The sequence below is a fragment of the Dipodomys spectabilis genome, unplaced genomic scaffold, assembly GCF_019054845.1.
Source record: "Dipodomys spectabilis isolate Male_0828 unplaced genomic scaffold, ASM1905484v1 ptg000163l, whole genome shotgun sequence".
Taxonomy (NCBI): domain Eukaryota; kingdom Metazoa; phylum Chordata; class Mammalia; order Rodentia; family Heteromyidae; genus Dipodomys; species Dipodomys spectabilis.
In genome coordinates this window covers 4,983,317-5,006,358 of record NW_024870840.1, presented here as the reverse complement: position 1 = coordinate 5,006,358, position 23,042 = coordinate 4,983,317, and the positions used below count along the sequence as shown (strand labels likewise).

Below are 23,042 nucleotides of genomic sequence, written 5' to 3'. Positions count from 1 at the left end.
CATAGTGCGGGCATAGGAATTCAGATTCCATCCCTTTTTTCCATCCTATAGTGACATATGATGTTAAGGATGCCTGGAAGAAATCTGTGACACCAAGATGGCCTCTATGTTTTTTGAGAGGTCTTGGTAGATGCCATGCCATGCCAAATAAAATTGATCCCAAGGAAAACAATGTAGACTGAAAGTAAGTCATTTGCAAACAGAACAGGCTGGTGGAGATAATGAATAAGAATGCTCTAGATAGACTAGATGGACAAAGATTAGAAAGGCAGGGAAGTTTGTTTAAGGGACTAGGAGAGAGAGCCCTGAAGACAGGATTCCTCTCCAATCAGTTGGCCCAGAACCAAACTTGAATCTAATCATTCATTTCAGTTATGAAGGAAAGATTCTTAATGCCTAAGAACCAGACCCCTAGACTCATGTGAAATATATCCGAATATGAGATGCAAGTTACATTTCTTTCTCTAGGAACTTCACCTTTGTGAAAGTGAGAAATGGAAATGTAATCCCCATATCTGTAACTACTCAGTTTCTTTCACAAACCATGTCAGATATTAAAAGCCTAAAACAAAGCTTGCATTTAGGGGAAATGTTTTTTCTTATGTAATTTGATTTGTTTGGCTCTGATAAGAGTAAAAAGAGCCTCTCCTGCACCCAAACACTTAAATTGTATTTATGCGTCTTTTTTCTAGAAATAAGCCTTTTACTTTTCAAATTTTCAGACAAAAGGTTCATTGTTCACTACTATCAAAGCATTCCAGACAATGAAAATAGTTTGGATATCTTAAAAAATTTTTTTTTACTTTCCCAAAGTTAAACAGGTAAGGTTTTTGCAACATTTACCAGATTCAGTTAATATTAATAAAAAGTGAAGAAGGAAGTTCAAGACGTGAAATTACTTGTTACCATCTATGTATCCCTCTGTGTGTTAACTTCATTTCTTCTAACTTGTTATAGATATGAATTGGAGTCAATTTGTTATAGGTGAGCTATATTAAAGCCACACTTTTCCATTAAAAGAATTTAAGGAGATATCTTGGTATTATAACTCCATTAACATAAATTCAAAACCTTGGTTTGGATGACTATAAAATAATTTGGAGATTTTGGAGACTGAGAAGCCTTTATGAAGGTTAGATTTTCCAAACAGAAAGCTGAGTGTTATAAATTCCACCTCCCACAGACCAGGATTCATACCCATTGGTCAGGGGACAAATACCCCTGGCTCTACACCCTCAGTCACGTTGCGCCACTCCACCAAGTAGGAGCCAAAGGTAAGCTTTTACACTTGCCTTTTTCTTGGATTAGAGACTTTTTCCCTCCACTATAAAAAGAAAAAAAAAGCCTTTAAAAATAATTCAACTTGTTTTAATAATCTCTTAGTGAACTTTTATCCTACAGGCTCGGTTTAATTTTGTGGTGGATATAGTTATATTAATCTTGGAAAGCCAAACATTGTGAATTAGTTTAAGAATTAATAACAGGGCAAAATAGTTGACCTTTAACAGTCATATCAGATGCCAATAAAATTATAGTAGTTTCCAATCGATGCTTTAAATCAAGAGTCCTGACACAAACCACAATTTGGGCAGTAAAAGACAGGCAGTATTGATTGATATGAATAGAAATATGATTGTAAGGGGAGAAAATAGTGATATTTCTATTATATTTTTATTTTTTCTAATATGTCTATTATATTTCTAAATATATCTATGTTTCTAGGATACCATGCACTTAGAATGTCTTTTTAAACTAAATAATCCAAAGTTGTTTTTTTTATTGCCAAGGTGATGTATAGAGGGGTTACAATTATATAAGTAAGGCAATAAGTACATTTCTTGTCAAACTTGTTACCCCTTCCCTCATTTTTTCTCCTACTCTAAAGTTTTAAAAAAGCATACTTTTTCAAAGTATTATAGAAGAGTGCAAATGATCAACAAATGGTCAACTAATCTGTTAGATACACAATAGTCATGTTATAATTCCTTCCTCAAAAGATTGAGCATGCATTTTTAAGTAAATGCACTTAAGCAGATAGTCTTCACATTTTTTCAGATTTCCACAGACTACCTGATTGCTGATAGCTTTAGAAGCTATGCCAAATGCAAGTTACTCTGAGGTGTGGCCATTTATAATCAAATGGTTATAAATTTATAATCATTTATAGAGTATAAAGTATGATAAGATTTCAGTAAGTGCATCATTTCTTTGAACAATGGAGGTTGTCATTAAAGTACAAGGAAAGTACTGTTGTGGTTTAGTGGCCATGATTAATGCCTCCCACTTGAATATAGAAGAATGCTTAATGGAAAATTTGTAAACCACACTGTTTTATTAATTGCCTACAACAGTTTTAATAATTGCCTACAACAGTTCCAAATCTGCCATCCAGCAAAGATCTCTGCAGTGGCAGGTGACATAAAAACCAAGTTTATCCAGTGTGAATTTTTTTTTTAAGTATTTGAAGAGAGCATAGGAAGGGATGAAAAAGAGCTCTTTGTCCTGCTACTTATTCTCAGAGGAATTTCCCATCCTTCTGACTACATCTGCTTCATAAAGACTTTCTTTCAACTACCTGAAGGTCAGTTTTTCTGCCAGTGAATTTAAGTTTAAGAGTAGCAGTTTTAATGAAATCACTTTCATACTAATACCACATATGGTGTTAGTACTTGAGAAGCATATCCAAAATAGAAGCTTTTAAACACATTTTATACTATTTTGCCACCTGAATACAATATCACTAGGTAACCTTTTTTCAGACATGCCAACTTAAATGTTTACAATTTAACATGAGGATATTTTGTTCCTAAACTAAAATGCATTTCAAGGGAAACACAAAGAGCAACTGAAACCGTAAGATCTTGATTTAGCACACAAAAGCTTGCAGTTACAGTGGGAAAAATCATGGCTCTTATTTAAAGAATCAATATAATCCTATATATAAATCAATATAATCCTCTACGTGCCAATACTTCACTCAGGGAATCTTGTCAAAGATTCCCTATAGTCCTACTGTCTCCTGTTAGGAATTAAAATGAAATACTAAGGAATAGAGAATTATATAACTCATATTTTACTCCTATAGTTAAGAAATTTTTGCATGAAATCATTATATATAATGTGCATGCAGTGCACAAATATTGTAATATATAGTATATTCTATCCTCAGAGTAAAATTGAACAAAACTTGCTTATTTTGTTCTAAAAAATCTTTAGTATGAAATACAAGAAAAAGGTAGAATATGTTTATATTACCAGTGACCTCTGTTCTTCGTTCCTACTTCTTTAAAACTGGAGTAGTTATAGCATCACGATCGTAATCATCATCTTTATCATTAAGTTTATATCCCAGAGATAATGAAAGGAACTTAATCCTTACTGAGAAAACCCTTTTGTGATCATCATAGTCTTTCTACATCCTACTTTTTCCATTTTCTCTATAACGTTGATTGATTTCATTGCCATTAAAACATCCATTATAAAAATGTGAATAGGTTTATGAACTTATTTGAATACCTGGTACCAGTGACTTCAGAAGCCACCTAATACATTATCTATGAAAAGAAAGCTACCAGCTGGAGTTCCTTGATGTTGACATTGATGTATTATTCTTACTATGTGCAAGCCATTCCTAATCTATTATCAATTAAATATTTATGTATTTTCATATTTTACTGTTAGGAAAGTTTGAAAGATGAAAATATTAGCAAGACTTATTCTAGGGCTTGTCATCTTTGATGCTGCTGTGACTGCCCCAACCCCAGAGTCTATCAGCTATGATTCAGAATCCTACGATGCCACTTTAGAAGACCTGGATGATTTCTACAGCTATGAAAATGTACCTATTGATCAAGCAAAGGTAAATGGTTCTTCCCATTCTTTAGACTTTTAACAGCATCAAATAAGGGATGACTGGAATTTTCTCATTGGAAATATATTTTTGCTTATTTCTAAGTGGAGAGATTTTATCTTATTGATTGCACAATCACCATTTATCCAGAACAGGGAAGTTTTTTAGAAGGTAATGCTAAGGGTGGTTTTTGCTTTCTACCAGTTCACTTTATTTGCCTCAAATATCTTCACCAACATTGAAAAAAAATAGAGGAACTTCTTTCTAGTTATAACAGGTAAATTTAAAGAAAAGGCAATTAGCAAATAAAAGAAAAGAAAAAGAAAAAATACTACTTATACATTGAACAGAAAAGTTTGGGGGTAAAAATGAACAACTAAAGTAAATGAAAAGAAAGCAGAAAGGACAATGGTTTGGACCTAATTTGCATCAAGAGTGAATGTACATTACTGAATGATTGATTGCCTTTCTAGCAGTAGCGTAAACTTGGTAAGAGTACATAACTTAGGTATGATATCATCCTAATGCTTGATGTTTCACACTTTTACCTAACTAAAAGATACAGGTAATTCTCATAGATCAGTAAACAGTGGACTCTGATATACTAAGCACTAGTTAATAAATACTATTGATAAAAATCTAACTACAGACAAAATACATGACGTCAACTTTAAAAGGTGATTGAAATTTTGGAACAACTAGTTCTGACTGCAAAAGATAAAATATTTAGACAATTACATATTCAACTTATACAGAACTTATATCTTATCAAGCAAATTATAGTATAAATGTTCAACATTGTTTATGTTGATTTGTGAAATGAGTGGTATTTCCTACTTCACCATTTTTTACACGTCTCAATCACCCTGATTCAGTTTCCCTCAACTTCTCCATCTCTCCAATTGCTTCTCCTTTAATAAAGTTTCAGTCCCATAGAACATAGAACATACACACAAACACACCACATTAAATATGTTAGAGAAAGAGAAATATATTAGATCAAAGATTTAATGAATACACTCACTCATGCATTTTGAGTATGGTTGAATAGTGATTCTCAAGCTTACCTTTGCAGAAGATCCAATGTACAGTAGAAGAAATATTAAGTTTTCCTAAGCAAAATTATGAAAAAGATGTGCTTTATCTGAACAACGTTTAAACTCTTGCTATCAACGTTTAAACTCTTGCTATCAAGATCCTTCTCATTGCCTCCAAACCCCTGGACATTCTCAAAAGAGGTACTGAAGTTTTTCTGGCCATTAAGAAATTCCAGCTTATAAACACTTAGACAACGAGAACTCACTATAAACCCTTACCTCAGTATTTTCATATTCTGTAATAGCAAACTTCCTGCAAGGCCCGGCATTGTATCGTGAAATGGCTCAGGTCTTACCCTATACAAACACCCCTAATTTTGCACTCAAGTACTTTTCAACAAACTAGGGCTCCAGACAACCACTAACAACTTCCTGTGGTGGACTGAAATATATTATTCCTTTAAGATGAATTTATCATCAGAAACCTGTTTTAAAAGAAAATGTTATGAGTATAGATATTAATACACATAAACATATGCTAAGATAAAAAGATGCATTTTAAAGTATAAATTAAATGAAATTGTGAACACTTGAAGGATTACTTCAATAGCAAAGAAATCAACCAATACTTTCATCATCTTTTTATGAAATTATAAATGGAAAAGAATAAAGAGTAAGTAACCATGTCAGTTGAATATTTAGCATCATGGATAAATTGGGATGTCACTCCTATGTTATGTCACCAATGAACTTTAAAAAAGGAGATTAGCTGGGTGGGGCTGGCCTAATTTTTGAGCCATTTATATCAGCATCTGGAGTAAGGAATAACATTTGGAGCATGTGAAGAATTCCACACAAAAGAACCTCAATGGGGTAAGCAATGCAAAAGACATCTAAATTCTGAGAGAAACTAATAGCCTGCCATCACAGGGGGACCTCAGTCCTCCACAAGCAAGGAACCTGGGGTTCTACATGACACAGCAGCTCTGTCATCATTGATTTTGGCCTAATGAGACCTGGGCTTGAACTCAGGGCCTAGGCAGTGACCCTGAGCCTCTTTGTGCTCAAGGCTAGTGCCCTACTACTTGAACCACAGTGCCACGTCTGGCTTTCTTGTGAGTAGTTTATTGGAGATAGGAGTCTCACAGACTTTTCTGCCAGGGCTGGTTTAGAACAGTGATCTAAGATCTCAGCCTCCTGAGTAGCTAGGATTTCAAGCGTGAGCCACTGGCACTGGACTCAGCCCTGGACTTAGCCACAGAAAATTATGAATTAACAAAATGGCAACATGGCCAGACAATGTGACACACATCTATAATTCTAGCTATTCAGGAGGCAGGGCCTGAAGAATCATGGTATGAACGTAACCAAGACCAAAAATGTGTGTGATCTTGTTTACACAAAATAAACCAGACCTCCTGGCAAACATTGATCTACTCAGGAGGCTGATGAAGGAGAACTGTGACTCCTTGCCTAACAAATGTGGATGTGAGAGGGAAGGGATGATAGGGGAAAAACAAAGGAGGAGGCAACAATGCTCAATAAGAAATGTACTCATTACCTTGCTCATGTAATTGTAACCCCTTTGTACAATATTTTTACAATAAAAAAACGTACAAAAATGCACAAGAACTCTCTCTAAAAACATACAAAAGCAAAAACAGTGCTACTCAGGATGTAGCTCAAGTAGTAGAACACTTGTCTACCAAAAATATGAGGTCTTGAGTTCCAACCTCACTGCAGAAAAAAGGCAACTCTATTAGCTGACTTATTAGATTTTTTGGTGTGTGTGTGTGTGTGTGTGTGTGTGTGTGTGTGTGTGTGTGTGTGTGTGTGTGTGTGTGTGTGTGTGTGTGTGTGTGTGTGTGTGTGTGTTCGCTTTCTTTTTTTTTTTTTTTTGTCAGTCTGGGTCCTGAACTCTGGGCCTGGGCATTGGCCCTCAGCTCTTCAGCTCAAGGCAAACACTCTGTCACTTAAGCCACAGAGCCACTTCTGGCTTTTTCTGCTTATATGGTGCTGAGGAATCGAACCCATGGCCTCATGCATGCAAAGCAAGTATTCTACTACTGAGCCACGTTCCCAGCACTGACTTATTAGTTTTAAGGTACTAAGTTCATGGCACCATGACAAGCAGCAACAGAAATAAATACAACATGTAGTAAGAAACATTATTGTGAATGTTGAATTTGAATTAGACTACTGCAAGTTTGGCATTGTGAGTCCAGCAATTTACCAGGTCAATAAGTCAAACACCTCCACAAACTCAGTGTTGGGATTTCAATTGAGACCCATGGACTTTTTAGTGGATGGGAGAAAGCCAGTAAACTATTTTTGTTTGGATAGTTCCATACATTAATAGTATACTGCATTATTTATTGATTTCTGAAAGCCTTGAATACCCACTGGATTCTATGTTAAAAGGTTTTGGAGCTAGCTTTCCAGTCATAGTGCTACATATTACCAAGTGAATAAAACACAAAAGTATGAGGTGTCCTTTAATGTAAAGGTATGATAAGTCATGGATTATAGGCAACATGTTCAAAACATGTACCTCTTGCTTTCTGATGAACAAAAGCTAACCTGAAGCTAAATATTTTGCTTTAGCCATATGACATATTAACATTTAGTTTTTAAAATGTTATCAATTGCTACTGTTATTTCAATGAAGATATTAAGACAATGCAGTTAAGTAACTTGGTTAAGAATAAATAGTAATGATAGTTATGATAGTATCTTCTTATAATTGAAATTGACTTCCAGCAAAGTAATAAAAGATGGCATTGTCTTCACTCTGTTTCCTACACTGTTCCAAACTATCATTTTAATTTGATATTGTTTTTAGTAGAACTAGATGCCAGAAAAAAAATAAACTTCTATTTGTGGGTGATGTGAACTACAGATAACTGACTTTGTTATCTAATTATTGTAAGAAAGAATGTCTTGAGATTACTTCCAAGAATAACTGTAGATAGGCATTCTCCAATATTTATTTAAGTTCTAGACAAAAGATAAATACGTGTGTGTATGTGTTTGTGGGTGGGTGTGCTTGTGTATCACATTGTTTGGGAAAACATATCTAAACATTTCCTAAGAGGCTCTTCAGAAAACAACATTTTTCAAAAGTTTGTTTTCTCAGTAAGGCTTAATTCAAGGATTTTTTTTTTTCTGGAAATATCTATTTGGTGTTTTCTGTTTCTAATATTTAGTTTGGGAGTTGTAAATAGTCCATTTCTCTTAGATCAGAGAGGGCTTTTGCTCAGCCTAGCCTGGACTCAGTTCCCATAATTATGCCTCCCATGTAGTTGAGATTATAAGCACACACAGTTTATTGGTTGAGATGGGGCTTCTTTAACTTTTTACCCCAACTGAACACTGCCATCCTAATCTCTACTTCTGGAATTAAAGACTCACTGAAGAAAAAAATTCTGTTGGTCTTTACCAGAGATTCCTTGCATGTGTATTATACATTATTCATAAGATCACAAATATATCCATTTAAACTCTATAGGAAGCACAGATATATCCACTTCATAAGAATAACCAAGACTTGCAGTGTTTGTCAAGGTTATTCAGCTAATAAATTGCAGAGTAAAATTTAAACCACATTCTTTCAACACCAACAGCGATAAATGGTAGTAAAAAGCCTCCTTGTTTTTCTACTTTTCTGCAATCTTGATTTCTTTTAACTGTGTCCAGTATAGAGGTCTCCATTCCTTGAAATTAAGTAATTTGATTATTAGAAATCAGACAAAAATTTTTCAAGTGATTATAATTGACACAATATCCAGTTCTCTGTTTAAGCTGTCAAAGCACTTAAGGGAACAAGAAGTAACATAATACTTCTGAACTTTTGAAAGTACTTTGGTTAGAAACCTGGGGAATGAGAAATCTTTGCCAAGCACACTCCTGCCTCATCTACTTCAAGCCTAAACACAAAATAAAATTCAGGTTTTTTTGGTCAGGTATCCACTGTGTGTCCACAGGTGACATGCTTTTTTTAAATAAGTTTTTTTATTGTGAAAATACTGTACAGAGTGGTTACAATCACATGAGCAAGGTAATGAGCACATTTCTTATCAAGCATTGTTGTCTCCTCCTTTGTTTTTCTCCTACCATCCCTTCCCTCCCACCTCCACAACTACATTCTCCCTCTCCCCCCACCCAAAGTGGTGGCACTCTTTTTGATAATGAGCAAAATAAATTTCAGCCCTAGAATTCTGTTCAAATTCCATGCGCCTAACAAGTCTAGTGCCTGATGTTAAACCCATACGAGTACATTCTTAGAAGCCAGCGTGAAAAGCTTATTCCCTTTTAATACCTCTGGATGGCAATTGTCATAATAGTAACAAGAAGGAATAGCATCAAGATTTATCTCTACAATGGTGAAACATGATTTGTGGAGATAGTTTTATTTTTTTTTTTACAAAACAAAATCCCCCAAACTTTTGTCTGTGAATAGATAAACTTCCAAGTTTATTTCTAAGTACTTTTTCTGAAAATAAATGGACAGATCTACAATTTAAATATCTACAGATGGTCTAGGCTTTCTGTTTAGGAACTGGTTAACATAGTAGGTACACCTCAACCTAAACTAATAGATGAGGATATTCTTAAGAATATGGCTTTGCCTGGGCAAAGACCATAGACCATTGGCATGCATACTACAATGCATGCCATTGTAGTTTATTGGTTGAGATGGGGCTTGCTCATTCATATATGCTTTTCCCGTGCATTTGTCACAGTAAAGTGTTGAGTAACACAGATTCTCAAGTCAGAATCCCAACATGCAGGTTTAATCTTTTACACCTTCTACAAGTACTGTTGCTATACCTTGTACACAACCCCTCTGAGCCTTAGCCTCCTATTATAATATAGTTTTTGAGGGTTAAATAATTTAAATATATTAAATATTTAACATAGAACTTAGGCATAGTCATTATACATAGTCATCAACATGAATACTTTTACAATGGAATTATTCAGATACAAGCTCCTGAAGTTTCTACATTAGTGAGGACAATTTCTTAATGGGAAAAATGGGATTTGTGCTATGATGAAAACAAAACTTTACTGAGCTCAGGTTTGCCTTAGGAACCAGGAATTAGGACAGATAAATTAGACCAAGCCTCTCTGTCCCTCAAAAATTTCAGACTAGTAGTTTAATAAATGGGTAATTTAATACAATTTTGGAAGGCAAAAATGATGTTGAAAAGATATGTATGCAAGATTTGTAGGTATCTATTGGGATGTAAGTATCTACGAGTTTATTTACAAAGTATTGCTGCAAAGTTAAATCCTCAAATTAGTTATGAGTTGTAAATTTGACAGTTAATGTGAGATACAGTTATTACTTTTTTTGTTGGTTGTGGGGTTTGAACTCAGGGCTAGTGCTCTAGCACTTTGAGCCATACCACCACTCCTGGTTTTCTGGTGGTTAATTGGAGATAAGAGTCTCATAGACTTACCTGCCCAGGCCTGCTCTGAACCATGATCCTCAGATCTCAGCCTCCTGAGTAGCTAGGATGACAGGCACAAGTCACCATTGCCCAGCTATTTATTACATTTTACCTGTGTGCTTACCTATCATCTTTTATGAATATTATTTAGCTCATATGTACAAGTAATGCTATCATGTGTATAAAAGTAAACATATAAAGATTTATAAATATAACCTATAGTTTTACTTATAATTTAGAAATAGAAAAGTCCTTAGAGAACACTAAAATATATCAAAGAACACATCACTGAATCTATCTCAATCCAAGTCAATATCTGAGGTTTGACATTCCACCCTAGATTCTGTGTTCTTTGTAAAATTATATCATAACACATCAAAGAAAATAAGCTTGTGTTAAGTTCTGCAATAAAATTAATTGCTAAGGGATGCACCTGCAAGAACACAAAGATGTTACGAATGTCTAAATAACCCCACACCAATAGTTATGTTTGTGAGGAAAGACTAAATATGTCAGACTATCCCTTCTGTGGTTTGGACTATCCCTTCTGTGGGCTGCATGTGTCCCAAAAGTGTTCACATGGCAGGACTCTGGTTTTCATTGTGGTGGTGTTGAGAACCAGTAAAAACCTTCAAGAGGTGAGAATTAGTGGAAGTATATAGATCATTGAAGGATCTGCCCTGAGAACTGACTGGTGTAGCTTTTGGAGCTCCTGGAGAATTTCCCTGAGGAAGGTTTTGGGGAGACTGATTCCTCTCAGGTCTCTCTGGATTTCTGTCCATGTGATTTCTCCTTTATGTCCATGTTCACATACTAAGACCAACTACCATTAGACTCTCACTGGAGTTCAAACATAGGGAACAACTTAATCACAGACTCTCAATATCCAAAACTTAAGTAATTAAACCTCTTTTCCAAATATATTTCCCATGCTTGGCTACTGTGTTGATACAATAGTACAAAGCATCTTGCAAATTATAGTCTATTTTTTTCAAATCTAAAAATATTAGAGCACAAATTTAGAATTTCTCTCCTTATGATGTCAAGTCCAAAATATGCAGTATAAAAGTCCCCTTTTCAATTCCTTTTACTTCATCTCAGCTAGATAGATTCTTTGTTATTGTTGTTGTTTTTATCAGTCATAGAACTTGAACTCAGGGCCTGGACACTGTCCTTTAGCTTTTTGGTTCAAGGCTAGAAATCTACCACTTTCTGGTTTTCTGGTTAATTTGAGACAAAGAGTCTCATTGACTTTCCTGACTCTATTGGTTTTGAGGTGCAATCCTCAGATCTCAGCCTCCTGAGTAGCTAGGATTTCCAAGCTTGAACTTACCAGTGCCCAGTTAGATGGATTCTTAATGCTTGACTCAAGTTATTTTGTTCATTACAAATCAAGTAGATGTTTCCAGACAGTTTCTTCCAATGCACACTAATTTTATGAGTGTAGTGTTAATTCTCATGTTGCCTACATATTTAGAGAATAAAGTCTTGTTTGCCTCACAATGGATTCACTAATTCTGGCTCTCCCCCAAATAGTTACATTTATGCAAGAGCCTATTCTCAGGAACCATTATAGAGAGTTGCAAAACTCAAGTGACTTATTGAAACCTGAGTAAAATCAGAAAATGGAGGAAAAAAATCTTAATTTTGCACTATTCAAATGCTGTTTCTACAACTTATATGTTTAACCACAATTTCTAGAATCTCTCACCAGCAGTTAAATTATAATATCATCTTCTATCAATCTTAAAGCAATTCTTCTGTAGGCATATCCCATTTTGAAGAACAGCCTGTCACCTGAGATCTACGGCAGGAATATAGGTAGTCTAGTTCTTTCTAGATAAGGGAATCCAAACCTTTAGAAAGGCACCAAATGTCCAGTGGTTTACTGAATGCTTCATGTGGTTTGGACAAACCTAGAACTGAGAGTCATTAAATCAGGAAAACACTTGAAATCTTGCCTCTGTTTAGGGCAGTGTATAACTCTACAATGGTGGCTTTTTCAGTCATCAGGTCTCCTCTAGCTTCTTTGTCTTACTATATATATCCAGAGCCTTTGATTTGCAATCTTCATACTAAGTCCTGAGTTTGTGGGTACTTGCTGTTGCATGCACTGTGTGTGAGGTCAGGTGGCACACTGCTGAGATGAAGAATTTTCAGCCAGAAGGTTTCTCTGGACTGAATGGCCTGTGCTTCATGCCTTTACAATTGTGTTTTGTCATGGAATTCAAGAAGTCTACCTCCAAGAGCATTTCACCATTATTAGTGCCTTCTTTTGTTATTCTCTTCCCCCCCACACCCTCTCCCCACACACACTTAGGAATCCACCTCAGCTGATGTGGGGAAGTATTACTTTTCAACAATCTTCTCCTATTAGCAGGGTGATTTCTATTATGTAATGAAATGTTAAAAAAAGAAACCTCATAAACGTCAACAACTTGAGATACATTTTTATCCCTTGGAAAAGAATCTTTCTTTCACTTTATGATGATAACGCTGGCTTATCTGGAGTCCTTTGTTATTGTGCCTCAATAAAGGCTGTGTTAGAAGAAACAATTTGCTTTGTGTTTGCATAGAAAAATATTGATTTACCAACAAAACCCCACAAAGGCAACTAAATTACTCCATCAAAAATAAAGAACTAAAATTTGGATGGTTCTAGTTATGCTTTTCAGTCCTACTTGTTTTCAGTTGCTCCCTGCTCCTGCCTGTATCTTCATGAAATTACTGAGTTTCGTTTACAATATATTTTCTAAATTGTCCTTCTGGCATACTTAGGTGGGGAGCAAGGACATTTATAGGAAAGAGAAGATAATTATTCTATTAGATAATGCTTCTAAAGCCTTTGCCAAAGTATTCTTTATAATATTTGGACACATTCAATTAGAACTAGATGACTAAGATATTCGTTCGCAGAGCTAAGGAGATGTGGTGAGTCAAGTATTGAATAAACTCGAAGAAGACTGAAGGAGAAAAATCTTTTTTGGCAATGATAGCTGGAATGTAGCCATCTTGTGACAGAACAGGGAAGAAGAAAATAAACATGGGAGCAAAGGAAAAAACACCATCTCAAAAGACACAAAGAATAGAGAACTTGATTAAGTAAAAGCTAAATCAGTTATTGTTTGTTCTGCATTGAATGTTCTTGAGTAATGATTAACCACATACTTAGGGAGATTGAAAAACGTATTATGTAACACTGATACAAGATATCCTATCAAGTGAATCCAAACATTATGATGTAAGGATATTTTGTTGCAAGCAAAGAATATATTAACTAATTTTGATATTTATATTACAAAGTGTGGACTTTGATGAACACATGTTAAAATTTAGAAATAGAAAGACTTGTATATTTCTCAAGTCATTCAAATTTAGCAAATAAGATATTTCAGTACTACACCAAATAATCAAGATCATTGAATGACTGACTGCTTTTGAAAGAGAAGCTAGAGAGGTTCCAGAAACAAACAGCAAAATAATGTGCTTTCCTGTTATCCTAGTGTCATACTGTGTGCTAGATAAGTCAACCAATAGAAATGTTTTGTATGTTCTCTCAATACAATAAGGGAATTGGTAAGTTAGGAGAAGCTGAGCAGGTCTGAGAACTCATCTTTCCAGGATGACATTTGCTGAGATCTTCTCTCCTCGTCACTGCCTCTGGGCAATGCACTTGTCATTTCTGGTCTACACTCTTTTGTGGACATTGTACTCCTAGATATAATCTGTGACATAAGTGACAGTTCTAAAGATAGATAAAGAAGACAACAGGCATAGACAATTTACTGTAAAGCAATTAACTCAGAGAGAGCCTTCCCAACACTAACTGATGAATTACAAATACAGGCAAGACCAAGGCCAAAATCACACATGGGAATGACCTTTTCATGTTTCTAAAGCTTAGGAAAACATAACAAACAGAACAGTCAATTCATAAGAAAATCAATGAAAAGTAAGGATAGAAAGGAAAAAGGATAGAGACAAACTGGAAGAATAAATACAGGCTCAAGACTAATTACATTTATATTTGAGTGTTCTTGACTAGCTTAGCAAAAGGGGACAGAGATGCTTTATATCTAATATAGGTTTCAATAGCACAAGCATAGAATTCAGCCACATGGACAGACAGGCATTCATGAGTCCCTGGCCTCATATTTTGTATATGTTGTTTCACAAGTTCAAATGGCAGTTTAAAGATGATTAAAAGAAGGGAAAAGACAAACCCAAGTAAATTCTTCTTAATGGTAATAATAAAGGTTCTCCAGGCACAGTACGTTGGGGGTTATAGTTTCTGTAAATTTGTTAAGCCAAAATAAGGGCATTTTTCTTTCCCTGGTTTTAAAAGTTGCTTATTTTATGCACAAGCAAGCATGAACAGAACAGCTTCTGATAAACCCAAAAGCTATTTTGTCTCATTATATTGTATGACAAATGTGATCTTAGAGCTTCACATCAAACCAGTGGAAAAACAGTTATCTATAAAAGCAAATATGGGCAGAAATTTCCCTACAAAATTAAAGATTCAAGGCAATGTCTCTGGAATATGTTTTTCCCTTTAGACTGCTTCTATTCCATGAAACATCTGTTTCAATTTCCTCTCTTCCTGGAGCCTCCTTTTGGTCTCTGAAAATCCATTCCATCTGAATTGGCTTCACTCTGCCCCCCTCCTCCCCCTCCCCTCTGCACCCTGATGAGATTCATATGTCTCTCCATAGATTTACTTAGTCTTCTCAGCCAGAGATCTGACCAGGCTTTATAATATCTTTCTAGAGCATCAAATGCAAAATGATTTCCCTTTTGATTGATTTCATTCTTGAAATGTTTGCAAGTAGTAAGCATCCATGCATCCATTGAGCCCTTCCAGGAAAATGCCTACAGTTAAGAGCTATGTATGAGTTAAATGTATCTCCAATAAGAAAATCTTTTAAAAATTATGCTTTGTGAGTGCTTGTATTTTTGCCTACTAGGCTATATTGTAATGGTGTAAAGGTAAAAGACATAACTGAGTTAACCATCCAATAGATTAGGATATGCATAAAGTAGACAGGTTTGCTGTTTCTTTCAAAGGGTTTGTTTCTGATGTGATGTATTCAGATGCATTTGAATCTCTTAAATATGTCATAAAATGATACGTGTATCTTCAAAATCAGATAGTTATTTTAAACAATCAGAAAATATCCAGTCTAACTACCTATCCCATAGACTGAAGTAATGGTTTGCACATCATTTGACATAAAGTAATTTAGAAAGCAATCTATGTGTGTTTTGCTCTTGTAAGCAAATAAAGCAGAGATAAAAAACCCAAGAAGTCCATATTAGAGAGGATTTGCTCTAAATGCAAAGAGTATTCTTACAAGAAAAAAATTATAACATCAAAGGTGCAACTCAAAACAGAAGCAAATATAATTTGAGAGAAACATGACTTGAAAAAGTTTCATTTTTGCAATTTGTTTAAACTACTCTGGTTGGCAAAACCCTCAGAAAGGTCAGTTTGAGCAAATACTTTATTTGTGATCCAAATAATATTGAATGTATGGGACGTTCATGTAATAATAAGATCACTCAGTTTTAATGTCACTGTACATATTGTTTTAGAAGGATACTTTCCAGTAAAATATCAAAGAACACTATAAATTGTTGAAGAAGAGAATATTTACATAGAAGAAATGAGAGATTAAAAAATGAAAAGAAAATATACACCCTTTACTCATCCATTTTCTTCTTCAAGGGAGTTGAATGAGAGCTGAGGAGTGAAGGGCATTTGGGGTTTTACTTTGAGTAGTATCAAATTAATTTGAACCCTTCACAAAATAATTCAATTCTTATACATCTCTGCATCATCAGAAAACAATAAATAGGGACCTTCAAGCCCCATGAAATGAATGAACATGTAAAATGCTAAATGTCAAGAGCAAGGAGACAATTTCTAAAGTTTAAGAAATAAATCACATCAAAAGCAACATTTGATAGTTCATAGATCCATTATGTGCTTGCACAAGCAAGCAGGCCAAACATCTTGTTGAACACAACACGAGTGACATCTTGTGGCAAAGAAGTTACATTTCCCATTCAGGTCCTTGAGACAGGGACAGGAGACAGAAAACTACCTGATGATTCATTTTCCTTTCGTGTTCAGATTGAAAGAGTGACGGTGATGCCATCTGGGAACAGAGAGCTCCTCCATCTAGGCCCAGAGATGGGGGAGATCCAAGAGGAAGAAGATGAGGAGGAATCCACCCCCAGGCTGATTGATGGCTTTTCCCCACAAGAGCCAGAATTCACAGGGGTTCTAGGCCCACACACCAATGAAGGTACATGGCAGACACATTAAACTGAGAGTCTCCTTCCTCATCTCTCAAAGCCACCAGGTTCTAACTACGCAGTGGTGTTGCATGATTCAGAAAAATCTGACATATTAGAATACACTAAGCTCAAAGCAGGAGCTACAAATGTGTATGATGCATACAAATATTAAACCATTTTAATAATTCATATTTGGCCTGATGGGAAAAAATCAAATAACCAATGATTTGTGGAAGAAATCTTTGCATTTTAATATTACACAAAACATTTGTGGTGGCAAAGATTTCTGAGACAATGAGCATTGGATTCAGAAGAAGAAATCTCTGCCTTTACGATCAAACCATCCCAATTCAACGTGATAAAGAGCTGACAGATGAGGGTGAGGATATAATACTTTGCACTGACTAAACATGTGCCATCTATGCCTCACCATACTGAGACCTTCTACTAATTAATCGATCACAACCTCCTGTGAGAGTGTTCATAATACTTCTTTCCTTAACCTGAGGAAACTGTAACTCAAGAGAGTAGTTTATCAGATGCAAGGTGGATATAGTACTAGTCTGTTGAGATTTCTGGACTGTGTATTTATTGGAAATGCTTGCTTTATCAATTAAAAGTCTCTAGAATTTACTTATTCTGCATTACTGAAACTTGATTCCTGTTAAGAAATATTTTAGTCTCTAAAGTGTTCTTCTCTTTTTGAGGGTGGGGGTAGAAAGGATGGAGATGGGTCCTGGAGCTCGAACTCATGCCCTGGTCGCTGTTTCTGAGCTTCTTTGCTTAAAGAAATTTGTCCTGCCTTTTCATTCTTAAAATGGTTTTCATTCCTGTAGTTGTTACTATAACTGATTGTCCTACTTAATGCCAATGAAACCTTTATAGGCACATTATTAGTTCTTGATCACCAACTACAAGTGGGGCCCTTTTATTGAATTGTTTGAATCAAATATATAATAAACATATTATGTGTGCTATTTTAAGTATATAAGAAAGCAATATCTCATAATTGCAGGATTTTTTTTTGCCACTCCTGGGCTTGAACTCTGGGCCTGGGCATTGTCCCTCAACTCTTCAGCTCAAGGCTAGTGCTTTACCACTTGAGCTACAGTGCCACTTCTGGCCTTTTCTGCTTATGTGCTGTTGAGGAATCGAACTCAGGGCCTCGCATGCAAAGCAAGCACTCTACCACTGACCCAACTTCCCAGCCCTCATAATTGCATTTTGAAAACATTTCTGAAGCTTATAAAAGCAATAACCATGAGGTAGCCACTCTAAACTTTAAAGGAGATCTTTAGAATGTTATTGGGAGCACATTCAATCAAGGTATTTCCTTTTGATACTTCTTTTTTAAAAAAAAATCTATGGTTAAGTAAGGAATGTGCCAGGTGAGAGATTCTTCTTGACTAAATATTGCTATCCACATTACTCCTAGAAAGATGCTATTACTCACATATTTCCCTTTCCCTTTCAGACTTTCCCACCTGCCTCCTGTGTACTTGCATTAGCACCACAGTGTATTGTGATGATCACGAATTGGATGCTATTCCTCCACTTCCCAAGAACACTGCTTACTTCTACTCACGCTTTAACAGAATCAGAAGGATCGACAGAAATGACTTTGCAAGCCTGAGTATGGATGCTAGAATTGTGATGTTCTTTCTTTACTGACTTCCCTGAATCTTTTATATTATAATGAAGTAGACAAAATATACCTCATAAATCAATTGATTTCCTACGTGAGCACCTCAGTTTGTTCAGATAATAATAAGAATAAACAATGAATGGCCAAGATGAAAGTCTTGTCAACTTAATATAAATCATAAATAATTACATGGACTATTTTCAATAGAAATAGATTTCAATAGAAATCATAAATAATATATACTAGTACTTACCATGATACATATGACATTCAGGAGAAAATGTAATGGTCATATATTAACTGAGTTTTAGCTGTTTTGAACAAGTTTCTATGAAAGCATACTTGCTTTATGATTAATGAAGATAAGCTTATATTTTGACTTTATAGTTATTGCCAACTTAGAGTATCAGTTTCTACCTTTGTATAGTATTTTCACCACTTGAAGATTTCTTTTTATTGCCTGTATCTTTGGCTATTAGTAAATATTCCATATAGGAAAATATATGAAATGGAAAAAAATCTAAACAAAATTTATGAAAAGTGTGAAGACCAATTTTTTAAAAAACAATGGACAAATTTCTTTGCTAATGCTATGAATTCTTATACCTGTAAGTAAAGTAGGAGGGCATAATTTTTTATAAAATAATTAATTTCACTAACTCCAATACCAGGGAAATTCCTATTCTTATTTTCAACATGCATGACATTTTATATTCACATTTTGTATAAGTATACCATCATCAAGAGTACCTAGCTATCTTATTCATTTTTCCTCCTAGATAATTTAAAAAGGATTGATCTGACATCCAATTTAATATCTGAGATTGATGAAGATGCGTTCCGAAAGCTGCCACAACTTCGAGAGCTTGTCCTGCGTGATAACAATATAAGGCAGCTCCCAGAACTGCCAACAACTTTGACATTTATTGATATTAGCAACAATAGACTTGGAAGGAAAGGGATTAAGCAGGAAGCATTTAAAGTAAGTTTTACATGTCATCTGACTGTTTTTCTCTCCTTTCACTTGCTGTCCATCACAAGCCTTTTTATTTCTTTGGGCAGAGTTAATTTAATAACACTTTTAACCTCTAAAATAAATCCTGCATTCTGGAATATTCTGAGGTGTTCAAACACCCACCTACAGGGAGAGTCTAGAGGTAGATAAGCCAGCCAGTAGGATTTACCTAAAACTCTATTCCAGAAGAAAACCTGAAATGGTTAAAAGATGATTAAATGAGTATGTATGTTGCTTTGAGGACAGAAAGCTTCTAAATTATCCTATAAGATGTGTAGGATTCAGTTAACATTTGATTTTGCTTTGTTGAAGATAATAAGTGTGGTACTAGAGGATTTGCTTTAAAAATAAAAAAACTAACCAAATAATTTTGTCACACAATCTTACCTATTGGAGCTATTCTTCTACATATACTTTACACAAAGCATTTTGAAGACATACCACAGCATTTAGAAGACAGTTATGGTGGGTGATGTGTCCATGTGGCCACTATTTATCTGCCAGTGGTGGATGAGGTGTCTTCATAGATGGAGAAAAGATGAAATCTCTAGGCATGGGCAGTGTTGAGTCATTGGTTTGGTGGGATGGCTGGACAGTAGACTAACTCTTGTCTATATCTGCTCTGTCTTGCTAGGCTGCCTTTTTCTTTACTAATTTACCAGTCTTTCTAGTGGAGGAATAATGCCTAGACCATGAAGGGAATTCTGTATCAGAATGCAAATGCCCTCTATAGGAACTAGCTTCCTAGCTTAAAATGAGAAATTCATACTGAACAAAGTATGGTTCTTCCTAGGGATTGAGAAATAGATTTCATTTTCATAAAGTAACACTTGATCATAGCCAATGTTTTCTAAAATTAGGTTTTGTTATCTGGAAAACTTTGAAAAAAAGGCTAGATAGACATATTATTTTAAGGCTAGATAGACATATTATTAGTTGCAAGGAGATACTTTATTAAGTCCTGCATTTGAAATACTTACAGGACATGTATGATCTCCACCATCTCTATCTGACGGATAACAACTTGGACCACATTCCTCTGCCACTCCCAGAAAACCTACGTGCCCTTCACCTCCAGGTAGGCTTCTAATCATATGGTGAGCCTGAAGCTCCAGGAAAAGCAACACCAAACTGATGATGTATGTCTGGACACATGACCTACACAGGGGGCAGATTTTCTGCTTCTTATTTTCATTGCTTCTGTCTGATCACACAGTATCTGTACACTCATGCCTTATCTAGCTTGATTTCTAATAACCTTAGCCATTCTTTCTACACTCTTCAAGATTATGATGTATCTTTTGGATACACAGAGGTTCTTAATATAAGAAAAAAAGTAAAAGCTTCACATAATGAAAACAATATACAAGAATTAGAAGTGGAAGAGAAATACAATAGCAAAAGATGAAGTACTGGCACGGACTGTAATATATATGACTTTTGAAAACATGGATGCAAATTACAAAACTGAATCTCACAATGTGGTTTAATGATTCCATTTATGTAAATTCTCAAGAAGAAAAATGTCCATAGAAACAGAAAGTAGACTAGCAGTTGTCGGTGCTGGTGTCGGGGGAGAAAGAGGATAGTCACTGTTAATATACTTGGAGTTGCTTTAGTTGATATTGAAAATATTTTAAAATTATATTGCTGAAAATCCACAGTATCATTCATATTATACATTATTTTTGGTTGGTCATGAGGCTTGAACACAGGGCCTACGTGCTGTCCCTGAGCTTTCACACTCAAGGCTAGTGCTCTATTACTATGATCCCCAGCGACAGTTCCAGTTTCCTGGTAGTTAATTGGAGATAAGAGTCTCATGGACTTTCCTGCCCAGATGTTTGGCACTGTAATTCCTGATATTTCCTCCCTCTCTCTTTATTTTCAACCTAGCTAACTTGAATGTTAAATGTGGAGAGAGCTACATTGCTTACCAGCTCATTAGGATTTTGAATTTGATATTTTCTCTTCCTGTAATAGTCTTCTTTTGGTTCTTCCCAGGCCTCTGCATTCTTGTCATTCTATTCTCAGCTCAATTGCTACCTCTTAAGGTAACTTCACAGCCTCTATCCTTTCTTAGTTTGGGGGAGTATTTTTTTTTTATTCAGTCGATTTTCTGATATATTCATTTTATATTTCGCTGACTAACATAATCTCCATAAAGACAGGACTATGCTTATTTTGCTCCTTTATTTATATATGCTTAGCATGTAATAATCGCCCAATGCAAAATCTTTTTTTTTTTTTTTTGTCGGTCGTGGGGCTTGAACTCTGGGTTTTGGCACTCTCACTGCACTTTTCAGCTCAAGGCGAGCGCTCTACTGCTTGAGCCACAGCACCACTTCCGGTTTCCTAGTGGTTTATTGGAGATAAGAGTCTCACAGACTCCTGCCCGGGCTGTCTTTGAACCGTGATCCTCAGATCTCAGCCTCCTGAGTAGCTAGGATTACAGGTGTGAGCCACTGGCGCCCGGCTCCAATGCAAAATTTTGATTGAGGAAAGATACAAAGAATGAAAAGAGCAAAATAGGTCACACACAGTCAATGCTGAGGATATGGTATGTCTTGTCTTATCATTTATTTTTATGTTTTCTAGAATAACAACATTTTGGAGATGCATGAAGACACCTTCTGTAATACTAAAAATGTAACTTATATTCGTAAGGCATTAGAGGACATTCGATTGGATGGAAACCCTATCAATCTCAGCAAAACTCCACAAGCATATATATGTCTACCTCGTTTGCCTATTGGGAGTCTTGTATAAGTTCAGATAAGGATTGGAGCCATGACACTTGCTTTCACAAACCAACTCTTAATGGTCTTTTCAGAAAACAGAAATCAACATGTTTTCAAAATTATGTTCTAAAAGATAGTGCAACTACACAAACTCCAACTAAAAATGTTAAGATATGATAAATATCAAATGAATGAGAAAAACTATGTGATAGGAAAGATTCCATAGATGGTCTTATAATTCTTGATAACTTCATGATTCATAGCCTATCTCCTTTCAAATTAAGTATATGATAAAGGACAACTGAAAACACACACATTAGATCTTTTCCCAAGCTTAGACGGTTTTAATAAACTTTTATATTCCTTTTTGCTCACTAATGCATGTCTTCCCCTAATGCACAAATAAAAAAGATCATGAATAAATAGTACATGTGTTGGAAACTTACAATGGCCTTAAAGGGAACTATTCATTATAATTGCAATTTTGAGGGACGATGTTTTATGATGTTAAATACTTGATAACTCATTTTAGAGTGGTCCTAAATTGACTAGTTATATGGTGTGTTTTTGTGCATGTATAAAACTAGAATATGGAAAACTGAGCCTATAAAAGATGTGATGATAATCATACTAGGGAAGAAGCTAAGAAAAGCTTTGTGGAGCAATGTAATCTTTCAAAAATGAGTATCCATAATAAAGATACACAATTCAAAATCCTAAGACATCCAAAAATGGTAGAAATTCAAAGCATGTTTCCTTTCAGGTTCAAAAGCCCAAGGTTCACTCACTAGAAATAATGGTTTCTTACATACATCTTTGAAGTTTTCCCTGAAAAAACAAAAAAAAACTTGCATATAAACAATTTCTTCCTTTTTATATAAATGTGTATGCATTTCATATATATGATATATATGTAACATGTATATATATATCACTTTTATATCTCTATACACAAACACTTGTATTTTTAAATACAAAAGATCCATTTATAGTCT

At 35.1% G+C, this 23,042-nt stretch overlaps 1 protein-coding gene across 1 annotated transcript; it reads left to right on the top strand.

The window, feature by feature from the left end:
- Positions 1-3,694: 3,694 nt before the first annotated feature.
- Epyc (epiphycan) lies at positions 3,695-22,075 on the top strand. Its single transcript, XM_042693381.1, has 6 exons — positions 3,695-3,859; positions 16,480-16,654; positions 18,121-18,279; positions 19,071-19,273; positions 20,289-20,384; positions 21,905-22,075. Exons 1-6 carry the CDS (start codon positions 3,695-3,697, stop codon positions 22,073-22,075), a joined length of 969 nt encoding a protein of 322 aa, XP_042549315.1.
- The last annotated feature ends 967 nt before the right edge of the window (positions 22,076-23,042 follow it).

Excerpts from the sequence above, each read along its gene's own strand:
- Epyc (XM_042693381.1), top strand. The coding sequence starts at position 3,695 with ATGAAAATATTAGCAAGACTTATTCTAGGGCTTGTCATCTTTGATGCT. Across the intron at positions 3,860-16,479 it reads TACCTATTGATCAAGCAAAG|ATTGAAAGAGTGACGGTGAT; the intron begins GTAAATGGTTCT and ends TTTCGTGTTCAG. Across the intron at positions 18,280-19,070 it reads AAATGACTTTGCAAGCCTGA|ATAATTTAAAAAGGATTGAT; the intron begins GTATGGATGCTA and ends TTTTCCTCCTAG.